The sequence below is a fragment of the Morus notabilis genome, unplaced genomic scaffold, assembly GCF_000414095.1.
Source record: "Morus notabilis unplaced genomic scaffold, ASM41409v2 Scaffold330, whole genome shotgun sequence".
NCBI classification, from domain to species: domain Eukaryota; kingdom Viridiplantae; phylum Streptophyta; class Magnoliopsida; order Rosales; family Moraceae; genus Morus; species Morus notabilis.
This window is the reverse complement of record NW_010357859.1, coordinates 66,356-85,275: the sequence shown is the minus strand read 5'-3', so window position 1 is coordinate 85,275 and position 18,920 is coordinate 66,356. Positions and strand designations below refer to the sequence as shown.

General features: G+C 34.7%; 2 protein-coding genes across 4 annotated transcripts; one reads left to right on the top strand and one right to left on the bottom strand.

The window, feature by feature from the left end:
* The first annotated feature begins 183 nt into the window (after positions 1-183).
* On the top strand, positions 184-6,442 carry LOC21386072 (subtilisin-like protease SBT6.1). 2 transcript variants are annotated; one of them, XM_010090927.2, is made up of 10 exons: positions 184-847; positions 1,756-1,884; positions 1,992-2,144; positions 2,477-2,593; positions 2,820-3,004; positions 3,199-3,462; positions 3,765-4,836; positions 5,276-5,773; positions 5,878-5,938; positions 6,063-6,442. In XM_010090927.2, exons 1-10 carry the CDS (start codon positions 308-310, stop codon positions 6,152-6,154), a joined length of 3,111 nt encoding a protein of 1,036 aa, XP_010089229.1. In that variant the 5' UTR covers positions 184-307; the 3' UTR covers positions 6,155-6,442. The 2 variants fall into 2 exon arrangements, with proteins under 2 accessions (XP_010089229.1, XP_024032311.1); XM_024176543.1 differs by having other exon boundaries at positions 806-847; positions 1,729-1,884.
* A 1,850-nt stretch (positions 6,443-8,292) lies between these two features.
* On the bottom strand, positions 8,293-12,342 carry LOC21386071. Of its 2 annotated transcripts, XM_024176563.1 has the most exons (5): positions 12,128-12,342; positions 11,733-11,804; positions 9,773-11,572; positions 9,460-9,619; positions 8,293-9,167 (listed from the first exon to the last, which is right to left on the bottom strand). In XM_024176563.1, the coding sequence occupies exons 3-5, from the start codon at positions 11,567-11,569 to the stop codon at positions 8,512-8,514; spliced, it is 2,613 nt and encodes an 870-aa protein (XP_024032331.1). In that variant the 5' UTR covers positions 11,570-11,572; positions 11,733-11,804; positions 12,128-12,342; the 3' UTR covers positions 8,293-8,511. The 2 variants fall into 2 exon arrangements, with proteins under 2 accessions (XP_024032331.1, XP_010089228.2); XM_010090926.2 differs by lacking the exon at positions 12,128-12,342 and having other exon boundaries at positions 9,773-11,617; positions 11,733-11,744.
* Between the last annotated feature and the right edge of the window lie 6,578 nt (positions 12,343-18,920).

Below are 18,920 nucleotides of genomic sequence, written 5' to 3'. Positions count from 1 at the left end.
AAAAAAAAAAAAAAACACAAGGAAATCAAGAACATGAAGCGTTATGCCCTTCTTTTATGTTCTGAAATCTCGAGTTTAAATATTAAAATAAATATCAATTTCTAAATAGAAATAAAAATAAATAAAAAAATAAAAAATAAAACAAAAGGAAGACCGAAAGACCCAAGAAAGAAGAAGAAAGGGGAGAGTCGAAACTCTGCAATTAACACTTATCTCACTCCCATTTCTCTCTCTCTTTCTCTATATCAGATGCGAAGGAAGTTTCCCGCCAAATGATTGAAGGCTTCACGGCGTCGCCACCACCGCCATGATCGCTCACTCCCATCGGACCTCCGTCGTCGTCGTCTTCTTCTCTGTCGCGATCCCTCTCCTCTCCTTCTCTCTCCTCCGCAATTCGCCGCCCCGCGCTTCTCCGACCGCTGCTCCAAACCTAAATTCTTCCTCTCCGGGAGTTGATCTCAAGAACAATTACATCGTCCGCTTCACGGAGTATAAGATCGCCGGAGAACACCGGGAGTACCTGCAATCGCGCCTCCGATCGCCGGGATGGGGCTGGATCGAGCGGCGGAATCCGGCGGCTCGGTTTCCGACCGACTTCGCATTGGTTTGGATCGAGGAGTCGGCGAGGGAAGGGGTGGTTCGGGAGTTGGAGAGGTTAGGGATGGTGAAGGACGTCAATGTCGACGCGAGCTACAGGAGGGGTTTGCTTAGGGAAGGGAAGAGGAGGAGAGCTAGGGTTGGGGCTTTTGTGGATGGGAAGAAGCGGCCTGGGAAGATTTTCACAGCGATGTCGTTTAGCGAAGGCGAGGGCGAGTCGTTGAGCTGGAAGAGGGAGCTATTGGCGGATGTAAGGAGTTTTTTTGTTTAACTGTGTGTTTTTTTTTTTTGGGGGGTGTTTTTTGGTGTTCTGTTTGGTTGGATAGAAAATCGACAAAAGAAGAGAAGTTTTAAGCAATTTCTGATTTTTTTTTTCTTGTTTTATAATTTGGTTATGAAGTAGGAGATGCATGGCGTATCATATATTGAACAGAATTGAAGAATTGCTATGTTTCTGCATGTTGTTTGATTGGCTAGGAAATTAATTTTGGAAAAAAGAAGAAGCTATATAATTTGTGATTTTTTGTGAGGGGTTTTTTTTTTGGTTGGGCTTACGAAGTTGGAATGCTCACATTCAGATGTTTTTGTTTCTGGGGAAGTGCCTCTTTAGTGGAATCCTTGATTTCTGGTTGAATTGAACATCTTTTCACAGAGTAGGAAAAAAAACCTGGAGTGTTTGTTCGATTGAGCATGAAGGCTGTTGACTTTTGTGCTGTAAATAGTGAAAAGATAGGCCAATATATTGGTATAATGTAAATTTCTAGTTTCTTAGAAAAGAAACTTTTGATAAATTGTTTGTGCCCTCTTTCTATGGTATGCTTCTGCTGTTGTAGAAGCGTGTAATGCAAGTATCAACATCTTACTTGTCTAAATCTGGTTCTCTTGGAAGAAAAAGGTTCTATAATTTCAGATGGCTTTTTTTAAGAGTAAATAGTTTAGAGAATTCATGTAGAATAGTCTCGATCCATATATCAGAAAGAGCCACTTTTATTTCTTTATTTAATAACGATTTTCCCTTTTTTCTCCTTTCCATGCGTGACAATTTTGGATTAAAACGTGAAAAAATACAAAAGGAGACTAGGATCAAGTGATTACTTATTTACATTTTGTTAATATTCTATCTTAACTCAGACACACTTTCTCTACCAATTCGTGTAGAGATCTCAAGTTACTTCATTATTTGGAGCTGATGCTCTCTGGGCAAAGGGGTTCACTGGGTCAAAAGTCAAAATGGCCGTCTTCGACACTGGCATTCGAGATAAGCATCCGCATTTTCGAAACATCAAGGTATTCTTTATCACAAGGCGCTGTACAATATCATAAATCTCGTCAATAAATATTGGTTTTTGTTACTTCGAGTGGATATTTTAATTTTAGAGTTTGAGTAATTTCAGGAGCGTACAAACTGGACCAATGAAGATACCTTGAATGACAATCTTGGACACGGGACATTTGTTGCTGGTGTTGTCGCCGGGGTAGACGCAGAGTGTCTCGGTTTTGCTCCCGACACAGAGATCTATGCTTTCCGTGTGTTTACAGATGCGCAGGTAATGCATCTTTGGACATTTGATAGACACTTTCATACAGATTCTTGAATGATCTATTCGCAATGTACATTTGAGCACATAGCTTTTCCACATTATAATAGTTATTTACATGTGAGATGCAAACATCTGGGCCTTTTTCCTAGTATTTCTTCACTCATAATTACTTTAAAGCTTGGAGCAAAAGGCTTCAGTGTGAATTGCTTGAAGTTTGTTTTCTGCCCACTCCCTACATGATTTACTTTGAGTCCTTATGTTCTATAACGAGATTTTAGTATTTGCCTTGGTTAATAGAGTTTATAAGATTATGAGAGTCTGTATTCAGCCTATTGCAGGTATCATACACATCGTGGTTCCTTGATGCGTTCAACTATGCCATTGCAACCAATATCGATGTGTTAAATTTGAGCATAGGTGGACCTGATTACTTGGATCTCCCATTTGTGGAGAAGGTATTGCTACCTTTGTCTGTCATTGTTCTTTATTTATCCTTACAAACATATATAAATTCAACAAATTTTCTAAATTTTATTTAACCAAAAAAAAAAAAAAAACATATAATAAAATCTGAGTCTTCCCCCTTTTCTCTTTGTTGTTTGTGTGTCTTTTGTAACTATTATACACTAGAAGCTTGGAAAATACCTTTGCTTCACTCTTTGCGGCTTATTTCTTCACTAGGTATGGGAAATAACAGCAAACAATATAATAATGGTTTCTGCAATTGGAAATGATGGACCGCTTTATGGAACTCTAAACAATCCAGCTGATCAGAGTGATGTGATTGGCGTTGGTGGCATTGACTATAGTGATCACATTGCTTCTTTTTCCTCAAGAGGCATGAGTACTTGGGAACTCCCTCACGGGTAATTCATTATCAAATTTCTTCTTGTTGCGTAATATTTTTTTCTCCTTGGCTAAGCCATTTACCACATTTGCTACTCTTCTTTTTCTCGGATACAGGCAAATCATGCGAGTTTATTATGTCAAATACATCTCTTTCATCTGAACATACTACTTTCATCATGCTACTGTAAACCAAAGTGTTAAATATGTACAGTTATGGCCGGGTGAAGCCAGATGTGGTTGCATACGGCCGGGACATTATGGGATCTAAAATCAGCACAGGTTGTAAAAGCTTATCCGGTACTAGCGTGGCAAGTCCTGTTGTGGCTGGTATGGTTTGTCTGCTTGTTAGTGTCATCCCTGAAAATAATCGGAAGCACATCTTAAATCCAGCAAGCATGAAACAAGCACTTGTTGAGGGAGCTGCAAAGCTCTCTGGTCCAAATATGTATGAGCAGGGTGCAGGCAGAGTTGATCTGTGAGTATTCTTGATTGTAGGACTCTTCATTTGCGTGTTAATTTTGTTTTTCTGGTTGATTTTGTAAATTTGTAGTAATGACGGCTATTCTTGTAACTCTTATTACTATCATCTGAAATTATCACACACACACACACACACACACACACACACACACACACACACACACACTTTGTTTTTCTGGTTGATTTTGTAAATTTGTAGTAATGACGGCTATTCTTGTAACTCTTATTACTATCATCTGAAATTATCACACACACACACACACTGAGCAGCTTCTCAATTTTTGACTACCCTTTCAGGTTAGCGTCCTATGAAATTCTTAAGAGCTATCAACCCCGTGCAAGCATCTTTCCCAGTGTTCTCGATTATACAGACTGCCCTTATTCCTGGCCCTTTTGTCGTCAACCGCTTTATGCAGGTGCCATGCCTGTTATTTTTAACACGACCATTCTTAATGGGATGGGTGTGGTTGGATATGTTGAGAGTCAACCAACATGGCATCCTTCTGATGAAGAAGGTAATCTTCTGAGCATCCACTTTACTTATTCAGAAGTTATCTGGCCTTGGACTGGTTATTTGGCACTTCACATGCAAATTAAGGAGGAAGGGGCACAATTTTCTGGAGACATTGAGGGTAATGTGACATTTAGGGTGTATAGCCCTCCGGCTCAAGGAGAGAAGGACCGGCGTATTAGTACTTGTGTTCTTCAATTGAAGTTAAAAGTAGTTCCTACTCCACCAAGATCAAAAAGAATCTTGTGGGACCAGTTTCACAACATTAAATATCCTCCTGGTTATATTCCAAGAGACTCATTGGATGTCCGTAATGACATTCTCGATTGGCATGGGGATCACCTGCATACGAATTTTCACATCATGTTCAACATGTTACGGGATGCTGATTACTATGTAGAAACACTTGGTTCCCCCCTTACGTGCTTTGATGCTCACCAGTATGGGACACTTCTTTTGGTTGATCTTGAGGATGAGTATTTCCAAGAGGAGATTGACAAGCTAAGAGATGATGTTATTAATACTGGATTGGGGTTGGTTGTGTTTAGCGAGTGGTATAATGTCGACACGATGGTGAAGATGAGATTCTTTGATGATAACACCCGCAGCTGGTGGACTCCTGTTACTGGAGGTTCTAATGTTCCAGCACTGAATGACCTTTTGGCTCCATTTGGGATTGCATTTGGAGATAAAATTCTGAATGGAGATTTTACAATTAATGGTGAACAGAGTAGATATGCATCTGGAACAGACATTGTGAGATTTCCTGGAGGGGGTTATGTGCACAGCTTTCCCTTCTTTGATAGCTCAGAAAGCGGGGCCACTCAAAATGTACTGCGGGCATCCGACATGTCCATGGTGAGTAGATGTACCACTTATGCAAACTTTAACAAAGTTGACCCTGAATATGGCCGGTATGGACAAGTGATTTAGGATGTTCAAATTTCACATTGTTAAGGTAATATGAACGGTATTGACTTATTGGAACAGTACTAATAGGAATTTAAATAATCTAAATAAGTTGGATCCTTCAAACAACAATTAAACATTTACAAACTAACAATTAGTAGATTCTTCAGGTAAGGATGACCATGCTGATATATATCTGCCATTATGAGGAAAGGAAGACGGCCAACTTCTAGTTCTCTTTGTATATCAACATAAATCTAACATTCTTGCATCTTGCTTTAAAAGAAGTCTAATTCGTGATTACCCGAGTAAAGCTTATTCTGTGTACTATTTCTAAAATGTTTTTTAGCGGACCAAATTCTCATCAGTGTGCTCATGATGAATGCAGGCAGACTCTCCCATCCTTGGTCTTATTGAAGCGGGTGAAGGTCGTATTGCAGTCTATGGGGATTCCAACTGTTTGGACAGCAGTCATATGGTAACTAATTGTTACTGGCTCCTGAGAAAAATATTAGATTTCACTGGTGGGAACATCAAAGATCCTGTGCTTTTTGCCAACTCTGCTAAACAAGATTCGCCCCTTTATGTGGATGACAACCAATTACCATCTCGTAGAACCGATGTGAATTTCTCTGCATACTCCGCAGTCATGGGTAAGGAATTGATCTGCGGAAGTGATTCCAGATTTGAAATATGGGGGACCAAGGGCTACAATTTACAGGTTAGGGGAAGAAACAGGAGATTACCAGGTTATCCTGTTATAGATTTGGGGCGAGGTCTAAATTCTTCGAACCGCATGTTTGATTCGAGGCGTCCAAAGTTGAACGTAAAGAGTAAAAGTGATTCTTTGGGAAACAAGTACTTGGGTCTGCTCTATGGAGATGAGGTAAGCAAAAGAAATATTTGGTCAGATAGGAGATTTGTTCTTTGTTTTCATTTGTCATTGCAGTTTTCTTTACGATAATGCCGACTTATTTGTATTGCTTGCAGCTTGAGATGCCTGTGCTAGCTGCTAGTCATTGGATTGTTCCTTCACTAATTGCTGTTACTGGTTAGCAATCATTGACTTTCTATTTTTCTACTTCACAAGCAACATATGTTTTAGATTTTGATAACTTTTTAATTAGCTTAGAGTTTTAGGTCCACTGTTAATTTGAATTATCTTGTCAATATAGGTCTTCTGCTATTCTTGAGCTTCTGGCGAATTCGGCAGAAGCGACGACGGCGGAGGAAGAGTTCTGGGTCTGGTCGATTTTCTAATCCCTAGTCCTGAATCAATTTTCCAATAGGCTTTTCTTTTCTTTTCTTTATTCTTTTCTTTTTCTCCCTCTCAACTTTGGACACCCAAAGTTTTACTGCCACCATTGATTTCCATAGGAAAGTCATTTCACTAATCCAAGAGTTACTGTTGTCAAAGCATCACCACAGGAAATTTTGTATTTTAATGATTGATAAGTAAAGTATTATACTTGTTTGACGATAGATTTTATTGATGTACCATTCCTTTTTTATTTTTGGTAGAAATAATTCACTGGACCCCTACTTGCGGATTTGAAGGGGTTACTTACAATGATAATGGTAATGAAAACTGGAAAAAGGGGAAGAAACATTACAAGTAATTTTCGTGACATGCGTTAAAAAAAAATAATAAAATAAGATCTCGTGCATTTTGTAAAGGGGAAGAAACATTACAAGTAATTTTCGTGACATGCGTTAAAAAAAAAAAAAAAAAAAAAAAGATCTCGTGCACTTTGTGGATTTGTGTTATCAATTTGAGTTGAGATGAGATATTTTTTTAGAGTTTTTAACTGTAATAGAAAAAATTAAATGTGATATTTTTTGAGAGTTTTTAACAGTAAAAATTTAAAATTAAACTCGAATCGGTGAAATGTAAAGTCTTAAAAAGAAATAAAAAAGATGACAAGGTGAAGTGAGATTTTAACTAATGGAAGCCACTTGTTCAGCTTCTTCCGAAGAAAATCCAGTCCTCCGAGTCCAATTACTATAGTACTAAGGACTTGTTCTTTTAAAGTAAAATTTTAAAAAGATTTAAACTTAAGTTATAACTTTATTTAAGTTTATGTTTGTTTGTAAAATTTGAGTTTTAATTTGAATTTGTGGCTAAAATTTGAGTTTAATTTTCACTCATTTGAAACTTAAATACTCTTAAACAGGCATGTCTTTGTGGCTTTCATGTGCATCTTTTCAATTCGATTGATCCATCAAGTAACATAACCACTGCTTAATCATACTCATTCTTCTTGTTTGGTGTCTCTTTTTCTTTTTCTTTTTCTTTTTTCTTTTTACAGTAAATGAGAATTTCAAAAATTGAAAAATTTCTACCAAACAACTCAGTAACATAAATGCCGATATCTCCTACACATGACAACAAAATGAAAAACGTCTCTCAATAAAAAACGACAATGACATTAAAGCGACAATAAAACAAAAAAAAATGTTGCAGATCGTTAAGGCTGATAATGAAATTAAGTGTAAGCAATTAATAATATGCGTGTATTATAAATTTAGGAAGTTTTTTTGTAATTTTTTTTTTTTTTTTTTGGTATGTGTTACGAACCAACTCACAGTAAGTGAAAACGTAAGTTGGTTAAAAAAAAAAAAAAAGTTGGTATCCCTAAGTTGTTTGTTGCCCTATGGTAATATGTTATTGTGATTCTCCTACGATTGTTGTCTTTTTTAAGATTTTGTTGATTTTTTGCTAATCAGGATTTTTGTTGATTCTTGATTTGCTAAATTATAGTCGTTTATAAGTTGGTCTTTCGTACATCGTTTTCTCCGGTATTAAGAACCCGTTTAGTTCGTTGATTCAAGTTTTTAATTCAAGTTAAGATGTGATTTTATGTGAGAACTTTTTACTATAACAAAAAAATTAGATGTGACTGTTTATAAGAACTTTTTACTGTAGCAAAACTCGAATTGGCCTAAAGCTTTTCACAATTTGTTATTTTATGTGAGAACTTTTTACTATAACAAAAAAGTTAGATGTGACTGTTTATAAGAACTTTTTACTGTAGCAAAACTCGAATCGGCCTAAAGCTTTTCACAATTTGTTATCGTTTTACAGTAGATTTTATCGTTAGTAGAAAGATTCTGCCATTTGGAGTAAAGGTCGTTTAGATTAGTTTATTGTCATTCCATTTGTACTTCATTGCAGTTTTCTAACATTTGTCGTTTGGTACGTGTCATTTCCTTGTCGTTTGTGTGGGATGTGGTCCCATAAGAGCTATATCTGCCCGAGTTTGGATGTTGTTATGGGTTTGATCCCACTTGTAATCTTTATGTCTTATTTACAAGCAGATGTTATAATATGTGTTTTCCTTAAAAAATAAAATAAAATAATTTCAGGAATTAACCCAAGATGTCTAGCGCTTCACATCTATAATCTTAGCATCCCTCAAATCTCATCTAGTCATATGCATAAAGCCTTTGTTTGGCATGTCGCAATAAGTTGTATATCTATATTTATCATATAAGCACTATCATATTCCAATACAACTTGTTACAACATGTCAAACCAAAAAAGAAAAAAAAAGAAACAGTGAGATTCTCACTAACCTTGTTTGCCAAACAAAATTATTTGTTACAACACTTAAGCACCAAACATCAAGTGAAGACCTCCTCAATGAGTCCACTCAAGACCAGTTTCTCTATGTCATTCACAACTTGTTCAGCTTCATCCCATGAAAAAAATCCGGCTCTCCAACCGGAATCCCAAATCCCATTTACAAATCCATTGCAGGTTAAATCTGTCTCCAACATTGCATACAAGACATCCACTGCAAGACTTTCACCATCAATCTTGCTGTATTTTTTTAGAGCCTCAATCCCTCTGCAGACTTCCTCAACCAATGTCTCTAGAGAGACGCTGCAGCGCCTCGGTTTGCCTGCGCGTGTCGGTATAAGAGGACGGAGTGTTTGTGAATCATGAAGGCTTTTCTTCCGGTCAATGAGTTCCTTTGCGCAACCCAACAAAAGTCTGGTACTGGATTCCCCGAAGTTTTCGATGTAAGATGTTTGTAAGATGGTAGAGCCGTTCATGTTGAGATCAAAAAGCTCCTCTACATGGTTTTGAAAAGAGAGACTGCTCAAGAGGAGAGCTCTCAGACCGGTTTCGCTTTTGATGGCTTTTCCATCTGTACTCGTACAAAGACCGATGTCTTTGGGAGCTTGTTCTGTAATTCTACCGTGTATTTCATGGTCGGCACATGGTGTTGATGGTGTGGCATCACAAGTAGAACTGTGGCTATGACTGCAACGTTCTACAGGAAGGAAAAACGGGTTTTCTTGTAAATGTCCACGCTTACATTTTCCAAAAAACTCACAAGTGAATATAAGCTTCATGATATATATAATTCTGTTTCATGTTTGTCCTTCGCTACTTATGGCCCAGAAGCAATTGTTATAACTAATTGGGAAAGTATCAGTTTTCTTTGCAATGAAAATCTTCATGTCTATGAATAAACCATCAGATGTACAGTCTATGGAACATGAAAATTCATCAAAATATTAGTTTTTGGTTACTTATATAACAACATATAATAAGGGGCTTACCTTCAATCTTTGAATCATAGATATCTGCTTCCTCTTCTTTAGGGAGTTGATCCTTAACTTTATTATTTTCGGGATCAATCTCGATCGATACTTCACGGTATTCGCTTCCATTGATAACTTTAATCTTCTTCTCGTCCTCTTCAAGTCCACAAGTTTTAGTCTGCATAAAAAAAGAAGATTTGCATCGAATTGTGAACAAGTCATTTTTTCATTTCCTAGTTCACAAAATCTACTTTTCAACTATTGGTTCCTTCAGCTATACATCTTTCTTGATTAATAAATACAGCTATTGTATAGATTCAAGAAAACTCACAACTGATTTAGCTGCTGTAGGCTTTTTCCCAGTCTTTTCTCTCTTTGTTCGGTTCTTTGTTCGGAAAGAAGAATTACAAGCTGCAATTTCTCCATGTTTGATGGCACTTGACTTGTTACTACTCAGTTGTCTAGAATTTTGAATCTTCCCGACGTTTGATTTAGAATCCGTCTTTCCTGCCTTAATTGAGAGCTTCTTGGCTTGATCTTCAGACTTCGGAACACTTTTAGTTCTTACTACCTCCTTCTCCAATGGCTTCCTGTTAATAGTGGTGACCTTTTGAATCTCGTCAGCTCTCTTTTCAATGGCCTTATTTTTCTGTTGTTTGTGGTTTACAGGACGAGAGACTTTCAACTTAACTGAAGAATTCTCTTTAACAACTACCTCTTTCTCCTCTGGTACTTCAACTATCACTCTTTGCTCCTTACCTCCTTCCGCTTCTGACCTCCTGCGAATTTTATCGGACTTCAAATTCACTTCTTTGTAACCGATTTCCTTGGGATGAAGCTCTTCTTTTCTTCTCAGTTTCCTCAGCATCTTTCTTCTGTACAAAGGGTCCTCTTCTTCAAGCAATGGTCTAATTGTTTGTATCTCTTTTGTTTCGATTGGTGGCACGCGAAGAGGCTTTATGAGTACTATAGGTGGACCATCACCAACCAATCTCTGCTTAAAATGGGAAGCATTGGATTGATCCGAAAAGGGTTGAACCCCTTTTCCAGCATTGCTTCTCAGAAGCCCTTTAAACTGCATAGTGTCAAGAATTTCCTTCAGGGTCTTTCTCTCCTGACCTGCCTTCTGAACCGCATACTGAGGCTTCCTTGCCTTTGGCATGTCAATATCGAAGACAGGCCTCCGCTCGCTTGGAATCATATTATGCCCCTCAAACCCTCTCTGTGGAGTGGCTTCAAAAGGCCTTAAAGGGTATTCTTCTAGCCCCATCAGCTTGGCAATCAGATTTGGACCTTTCGCAGTCTGAGAATCTGCTGCTGATGAAGAATCAGTAGGTGATTCGGTGGCGGGACGAGCCAAGGATAACTGGCTTGAACTGGTTGTGGAGGGAGATTGATCTGAAGTTGAGGATGAGTCCAAACTTCTATGTGCAAAACAGGCCCTTTCAGGTTTTCTAGACTTGGACATAAAATTCTGACTCACAAGGCTCTCTCTTATAACCTTCTTAAGCTCCTCTGTTGAACTCCTAGAAGAGGCCCCACCAAAGGAAGTCCTAGGATTTTGAAATCCTGTCATTGGGTATTTGTCCCTTAACTGATAATTATGATAATCATGATGATCATGATCATCATATCTACCTCTTTCTGAGCTCTCCATGATCTGTTGCCTCTTCAGATGAGACATGTACCGTGAAGCCTCTTGTAGTTTACCAAGCATGATCAAAGAATCTTGCAGATCAAGAGATCCTTTCAACAAATCCCTTGCAATGTCCTTGGATTGCCCATCAAACTTCACACCCTTGGACCAAGACTCTATCATGTGGTTCAGCTTTTGAGCTCCTCTAGAGACCTCCATTAGCTGAAATGAAGATGGGCTGTGAGTTTCCTCTTCTTTGCTCGCCAACCCTTTTGAGGCCATCATTATCTCCTCCATTTTCGGGTTGTAATACTCCGAAGACGCACTTAAGCTCTTTGCTTTTCGCCGGCTGATTTCACTCTTATCCTCCATCTTTTTCCTTTGGCAATCTGTTTTGTATTTTCTGACTGTCTTACAAGTAACAACTCCTTTAGGATCGTCACATGTGACAAACGACCTGTATATGACTGATCTCAGACCGTCTTGAGGCATATTCTAATGCCACAAAAATTACATTGACAAAGTCAGAATCTGCGATTACTGGAAAAACAAAAACTATAAAAGAGGGGAAAAAAAAAACCAATCAATCCCAATAAAAGACCCTTCTCATATAAATAATAATAACATAAAAAAGAAAAAGAAAAAAAAAACTTACATGCGTTTGGATATCCTAGTCAATCATTTCGGAACTTGTCCATAACAGACATATATAATACTTGTTTTGATTCTGTTTCAAATGAAAAATGACACATAGCAAAAAACAAATAATAAATCAGTTGCCGTCAAGAGGAAACAAATATAAAAATATAATGTTACTGGAAAATGGAAAGAAGATTCTCCATTGAAAGTTTCAAACTAGAAGCAAAAAAAATCCTGCAATCTTTTTCTATAAAAAGGAGATTCTGCTTTTAGACTTGGGATTTATGGATCCAAGTATATGGAAAAGCAAAACGTACGTAATCTTCTCATTAAGCTCAATTCATGCATAATTAAAAAAAAAAAAAACTAAAAATGCACTAATCACATGCATTATTTTAACACATAATTTACCTGAATTTTATAGCTTCTTTTCAGCAATGAGAAACTTGGTTCTTGCTCCAAATGATCAAGTGTAAGAAACTATGACAAAGAAAGTGCATGAAAAACAGTAACAAGTTAAGTTCACTGTTTCAGATCCATGGAAAGAAAAGCTAGCTGATCATTAGTCGGTGCATTGACTTTGTCCAAGCTGTAGCCTCTCTGAAACTTCATGTCACATTATAGAGAGAGAAAGAGCGAGGAGGAGAGAGAAAGGAGGAGAGAAAAAAGAGTAGGATTTGGTTCTTTATCTTTTGTTTATTGGGGTTCAGACAAGGAATATCATTGGAAGATCATGAGGTGTGACTAATATTTGCATTTGGTTGTTTTTTTAATTTTAATCTTTTAATTTTTTTTTACGTGCAAAATGTTGAAGGTTCGTTTGATTTGTTTATTTAAGTTTTTAATTTAAGTTAAAATGTAATTTTATGTGATAATTTTTTATTATAATAAAAAATTTAAATATAATTATTTTTAAAAAATTTTTATTGTAATAAAATTTAAATTTTAAATTTGAATCGATTATCTCATTCATTTTATCGATTTGAGTTTAGAATTTGAGTTTTATTACAGTAAAAAGCTCTCAGAAATAGTCACATTTAACTTTTTTGTTACAGTAAAAAGCTCTCACACAAAATTATATCTCAATTCAAATTATAAACTCAAATCAGCGAAGTAAACGGTGCGTAAAATTATTACTAGAATAAGCAAAACCTGTTCAAAAGGGAGAGAGAGGGAAGGTACGGGATGTCATACTGTGCATTTGATGGGAAGCTTACCATTAATCATGGTAGTTCCATTTAATGCCTTTTATTTTTGTTTAGAATTTATTTTTTTGGGAGCATTTTGGATTTTTCCTTTTATTGTCTTTTGGTGAGAATTAAAAATAGTGAGAATTTTTGGATATGGTGCGGAGAAAAAAGTCTCAGCACATTTTTGAATTGTGAGATTTTTATTTAATCTAATAAATGTGATTTAATGATTAAAAATTCTCTTAAAAATAAAAGAATAAATGTAAATTTTGTGGTTTTTAAGGAAAAAAATGATATTTTTATTACCTTATAAAAGAATATTTGTCAATAAGGTTTTTGTTTCTATTATTTTTATATTTTTTTTTCTATTTTGATGTGATTTTTATCAAATTCAACATAAAAACATGCATTATAAATTTAAAAAATAATTAAAAAGCAAGAGGTGAGATGATTCAGGACCACTTTAAAACGAATGAAAATGTCAAGAATTTAATAATTATTACTGCAAGAGAGGATTTAGGATCAGTTATAAAGTATTCCTTTGATTTAATCATTATTATTACTGCAACATGTAACACGGGGCAAAGGATATGTTTTTTAAGTCACTAATAGCTGAAGTTGCACCACAAGGCCAGGGATTCTTCTAATTGCACGAGTGACCAAAGCAGAAAAAAAAAAAAAAAACAAAACAAAACAAAGAAAAAACTTTACAAAATTCTTATTAGATCACTAAAAAACTAAAATCAAATACAAAATACGAATTATATTTCCCAATAAAAAAATGGTTGCTTTGTGCTTATCATAGAATTTAGTACTCAATTAATATGTAGTTTTTTCTCCCCTTTTGTTACTCGTCTTCTTTCATCACCCTTAAACAAAGCCACGTCTATTGATCTCTCTTAAAACAATATAAATGATATATATTGACCCATTAGATTTAGGGCCATTACTTTGTGAATGAAATATAGCTAAACTCTTTGTGCTTTTTAGCCTAGATTTTGGACAAAATGGTGGGGCTAGTGAGTAGGGAGTTGAAATGCCATTATCAGATTTCTTGAGGGTTTAGAGTAGGCCCATCGATAGGTTTATGTGAAGACTAAATGGAAATGCAAAGTCTAAAAATTTGTACATAATCTCTAAGTGCTTGAAACAATTTTGTTTTAGAAAACTCTTTTTGTTATGATAGAATGGTGCGATTAGTTGGTGGATTCGCGCCATGATTCGAATCATAGTTTGTGGTTCGCTACAGTATTTTTTCGCACAAAAAATACATGTAAATAAAAAATAATTCTAAATTTATAAATTAAACGTCCACTTATTCTCATAGACATAAAAAAATGAGCCTCGTGTAATCAGACTGGGATCCATATTTTTGTGACTGATGAAGATAAATCTTTATCAAGACAAATAAAGCTTCTTATACAGTTGGGAAAATGGATATAAATGATGTGGAGAAAAGTTCAAACCATTTGCCAATTTTGGTGATAATTTGAGATGTACAAGTACCAACTGACGCCATCACCACAAGTATTACTGGATTCCTTGCAAACGGCACGAGGCATAATAAAAGCTCATATCTATGTGGCTCACTTGGATATTAGTGTACTATAGACAGCCTCTTCTTGATGGTTTAGTTTATGAGACGTTTGGTTAATGGTTTAAAATTATTTTTTATTTACGTGTATTTTTTTATAAAAAAAATATTATAGCGAATCATGAATCATAATTCGAATCAAGGTATAAATCTCCCAGCAAACAACCCCTGTTTCCATAAAGGTAATTTCTATGATAAAGTGTTTTTTTTTTTTAAAAAAAAATTACTAGTAGATATTGTTATTTTAACTGTTAATTTAAGTTTTTAATATTTTGATTTTAGATTATAATAATTCTATATTATCACACACTCTAAATATTTTCTTGCACACTCATATATCATGCCATTAAAATATAAAAATAATAGTTCATATTGATGATTAAAAGACAATTATTCTTACCATAAAACTCCCTTTTTTAATCTCAAGATACCAAATATTATTTTAGTATAATTACTCTACAAAATCTATGATTGGAGATGGTAACTATTGATTTACCATGTACTTAACATATGGTAAGCTAAATTCATTGGAGGTCTATAGTTCTAATCACCATTTCTTTTTATCAATAAATAAATAAATAAATAAAATAACACTCACGAGGTCTCACAGTTAATAATAATAATATATATATATATATCTAAAATTTTGCGTAAAGAATTAGCTAACTTTTTTGATAAACAAGAGTTAGGTAACTTTAGTCACCAAGGATTCCACCGAACACATTATAATATACAAATAAATTAAGTCCTAAATCATCAATCAATATGTAATCAATCCCCACAATAAAAACTTTCCATTACTTAGATCAGTTGGTAACATAAGAAAGGCCAAGCCTACCCAGATCACAAATGTTTAAATGCAGTCACAAGTTTCCTGCCTGCGTAATTGTGGTTGTATAGTTAATACTTTTAGTGACTGTCATAAATGAAATTATTAAACTTCACCAATTATTATTATTTTTTTCCCCCTTTGGCTGGTGCACCATAAATAATAAGGGTTATTTTTGTACCAATTGTAGCTCGAAAATTTAAAATATCTGCCTACGCCAACATCTCATAGGTGATAAATAAGTTAATAAACTCACTCATTTACTCAACTTGAACTTAAGGCCAATAAAGGAAAAAATAAATAAATAAAAGAAACTCAGCTTGAACTCATTTAGTAAATATTCTATAATTACAGAAAATGTATGAGTCGACTTTCCCCTAGAAATAGAAAAAATATTCAGGTCCCCGTAAAAAATTCTCTTTGTGATTATGGAAATAATCATCTCATGTTCACACATGCGTAAAACTTTTTATTTTATGAAAAAATTACGTTGAGATATTTAAGTTTTCTGAAGGGTTTTTTTTTTAATAAAAAAAATCACATTTTATGTGGAATTATTACATTTATTATTTTAATTATAAAAAAACAAAATATCTCTTGTATTTTAAAAACCATATGAAAGTAAAATTATTTGAACGGTTGAAATTGAATACTTAAAATATGAAGATTTTTTTTGGTCTATACTAAGTATTATTTAAGATAATAATTTATTAAAGAAGTAAACAAAATAATTTCTAACTTAAAAATACAAACAAAAAATAAAGCCCTAATTTTTTGCTTTGTGCTCAAATGATTCTATCCATATTTTCCTTTTGAAAAAAAAAAAATTTGAGAAAGGAAACAAATATCATCTTAGAGTGCATGAGTTTAGATTTTTACCATTTATTCTTGATTAATATCTTTTTAGTTAAATAACTATATTAGTTAAAAAGATATTAATCAAGAGTAAGGAGTAAAAATTATAACTCGTGCACTCTTAAATATAAGTTTAATAATTTGTTAAAAAAATAAAATCACATTCAACCCGTTTCTTGACTAAGATCGTTGAACAAAGATGGTTGAGATTTTGACCTAAATAAGTTTGGGTTATGGCACATGGCGATGCCAATGGGATGAGACGAGAGGGCTTCTTGACCACCCTTGTTGATGCTTATGGCTCTCCCCTCCCCCGCCAAGCCTTCACCTTCTTGTTGCCATATTTTCACCTACGTTATTAGGGTTGTTCATAAATCTGAACAATCTGTAAACTCAACCCACCCCACCCTAATCCAACCCGAAAAAAGTAATTTATAGTATTATTTTTTATTTTTCAGCTCACTAAATGTCTGGCCCAAGGTGTTTGGGCAGTTTGTGGGTTGAGCCTATAATAGCACACAAACCCTAACCCAACCCCCACAAACAAGCCCGGGCCCTATCCTCTAAGTTCTAACCCTTGCTTCATGTTAGATGGACTACTTTACTTCATGTTTGATGTTTGATTGAACTTTCAATTGCTATCTGTTTGATGATGGAGTGATCAATATTATTTGATGATGAACTTGGAATGTTGGAATTATTATTTCTATTTGATGATGAACTTTGAATGTTGGATTGAACTTTGATTCTTTAAATATTGAACACGAACTCAACCCACCCCGCCCGCCCTAACGCAACCTAAACATCATTGGGTTGTGAAATTTTTCTAATATCGTTGGAACTTAATATGTGCAATCCGCACTTTTTGAGACGAGTTAAGAAAAAGCCTTACCTGCACCAACCTAACCCATATACAGCCCTATATGTTATAGCTCTAACAACCTAAACTTACATTTGCTATGATATAGGTTTGCTTTGAACTTATATCCCCGCAATTTTGCATCATGATCTTTATAGTTTATCTCAAAACGACTCATACTATTGAAAGACATTATTTTACTAGTAAATCATCGCTTACGATCTCCTCACAACCCACTTTGTCTCATCGTGTTATCCACAATCACCTGTACATCACTACCTATATACTTGGCCCATAAGGTTCATAGGCCCGAGTATTTTTAAGGGAAAGAAACCTTATTGCACTAACCGAAGTTTACAACATGCCTAATTAAGGTTAAAAGCATTATGATATATATTTAAAACTTGAGATATTCAGACGTCATAGACTACCCTGCAATTTCTCATTAATGGCGTGACGACCACTCATTTGTGCTTTATTTTTTTTTTTTATTTTTTTTTTTTTGTTTTTTGGCACTTGGACTATAAATCCCTTCTTATTTAATAAGTTTTGAATTTGGGCAGTTATGTTAGTGATAAAGAGGGGGGTGCTTCAGGACCAGGAGACATAAAATCTTATGATTAATACTGCTGACAATCCAACAGTATTTACGTGCCATTCATTTGTATAACGTACATGCTAATTATTTTTCAAGCAGAAAAAAAAATGGCAAGAAGATTATATCAAACTCCATTTATTAAGATGAGCGATTTCTACCGGCAAAAAAAATAAAAGACGGGGAATTTCTGTGTGTTTTTCTTTAGATAAAGGTTTCTTAGGATATATTTGTAGTTCAAATTCAGTGCTGAGAGAGGCAAGGTGAAAAAATTATATACATCGTTTGTTTTATTTTCTTATAAAATGATCATTCAATATGAATAGTGTAATGTCTCACGATAAGACGACTCTCATATATAAGCCATCATATTATGTGATCTATCTTATGTTGAGAAACATAATTAATAGGCCCCGTTCATTTCGCCGATTCGAATTTATAATTTGAGTTTTGCTACAGTAAAAAGCTCTCAGAAACAGTCACATCTAACTTTTTTGCTACAATAAAAAGCTCTCACATAAAATCACATCTCAACTCGAATTACAAACTCGAATCAACAAAGTGAACGGGCTATACATGCCACGTATTGTATTTTTTTTTACTAAATTTCAGCATGTGAAGTTCAATTTGGCTCTCTCTATTGAGTGGTTGTCACTCCACTTTTTTTTAACTAGGTGGAATTCATTTTCCTATAAAAAGGAGGGATTCATTCTTTGTCATCTCTCTTATTTTAAGAAATCTCAAGGTAACAAAAAACCTGAAGAGGGAAAAAAGAACAACATTAGATCACGAGAGGTGTATATTTATAATGATATACTAATATTTTAGAAGGATGTATTACATGATACACAACACTTATTGAATAATTTGCAAACTAGCTTTTCTAGTAATAACTAGTGTGTTACCCGTGCATTTGCACGGTGGTATAGTTATCAATGAAAGCAGTTCTTTTATTTTAATCTATAATTATATATCTTACAGATAAATTATTAATACAGATTTGAAATAAATATATAAGTTATAGTTAACCATTAAAAAAATGTATTATTTCTATTCTGTTTGTGTGCAGTGTTATCGAATAATAAACATGAAATTAATAAATACCTCATAAAGGAAAACGCTTACATACTAAAACGTGGATATAAATATATAAAATATTAAGGGTCCGTTCATTTTATTGATTTGAGTTTAAAATTCGAATTGAGATGTGATGTTGTGTGAGAACTTTTTACTGTAACAAAAAAGTTAGATGTGACTGTTTCTGAAAGTTTTTTACTGTAGC

Excerpts from the sequence above, each read along its gene's own strand:
- LOC21386072 (XM_010090927.2), top strand. The coding sequence starts at position 308 with ATGATCGCTCACTCCCATCGGACCTCCGTCGTCGTCGTCTTCTTCTCT. Across the intron at positions 848-1,755 it reads AGAGGGAGCTATTGGCGGAT|AGATCTCAAGTTACTTCATT; the intron begins GTAAGGAGTTTT and ends CAATTCGTGTAG. Across the intron at positions 4,837-5,275 it reads GGGCATCCGACATGTCCATG|GCAGACTCTCCCATCCTTGG; the intron begins GTGAGTAGATGT and ends TGATGAATGCAG.
- LOC21386071 (XM_024176563.1), bottom strand. The coding sequence starts at position 11,569 with ATGCCTCAAGACGGTCTGAGATCAGTCATATACAGGTCGTTTGTCACA. Across the intron at positions 9,620-9,772 it reads CTACAGCAGCTAAATCAGTT|ACTAAAACTTGTGGACTTGA; the intron begins GTGAGTTTTCTT and ends TTTTTTATGCAG. Across the intron at positions 9,168-9,459 it reads CTATGATTCAAAGATTGAAG|AACGTTGCAGTCATAGCCAC; the intron begins GTAAGCCCCTTA and ends TCCTTCCTGTAG.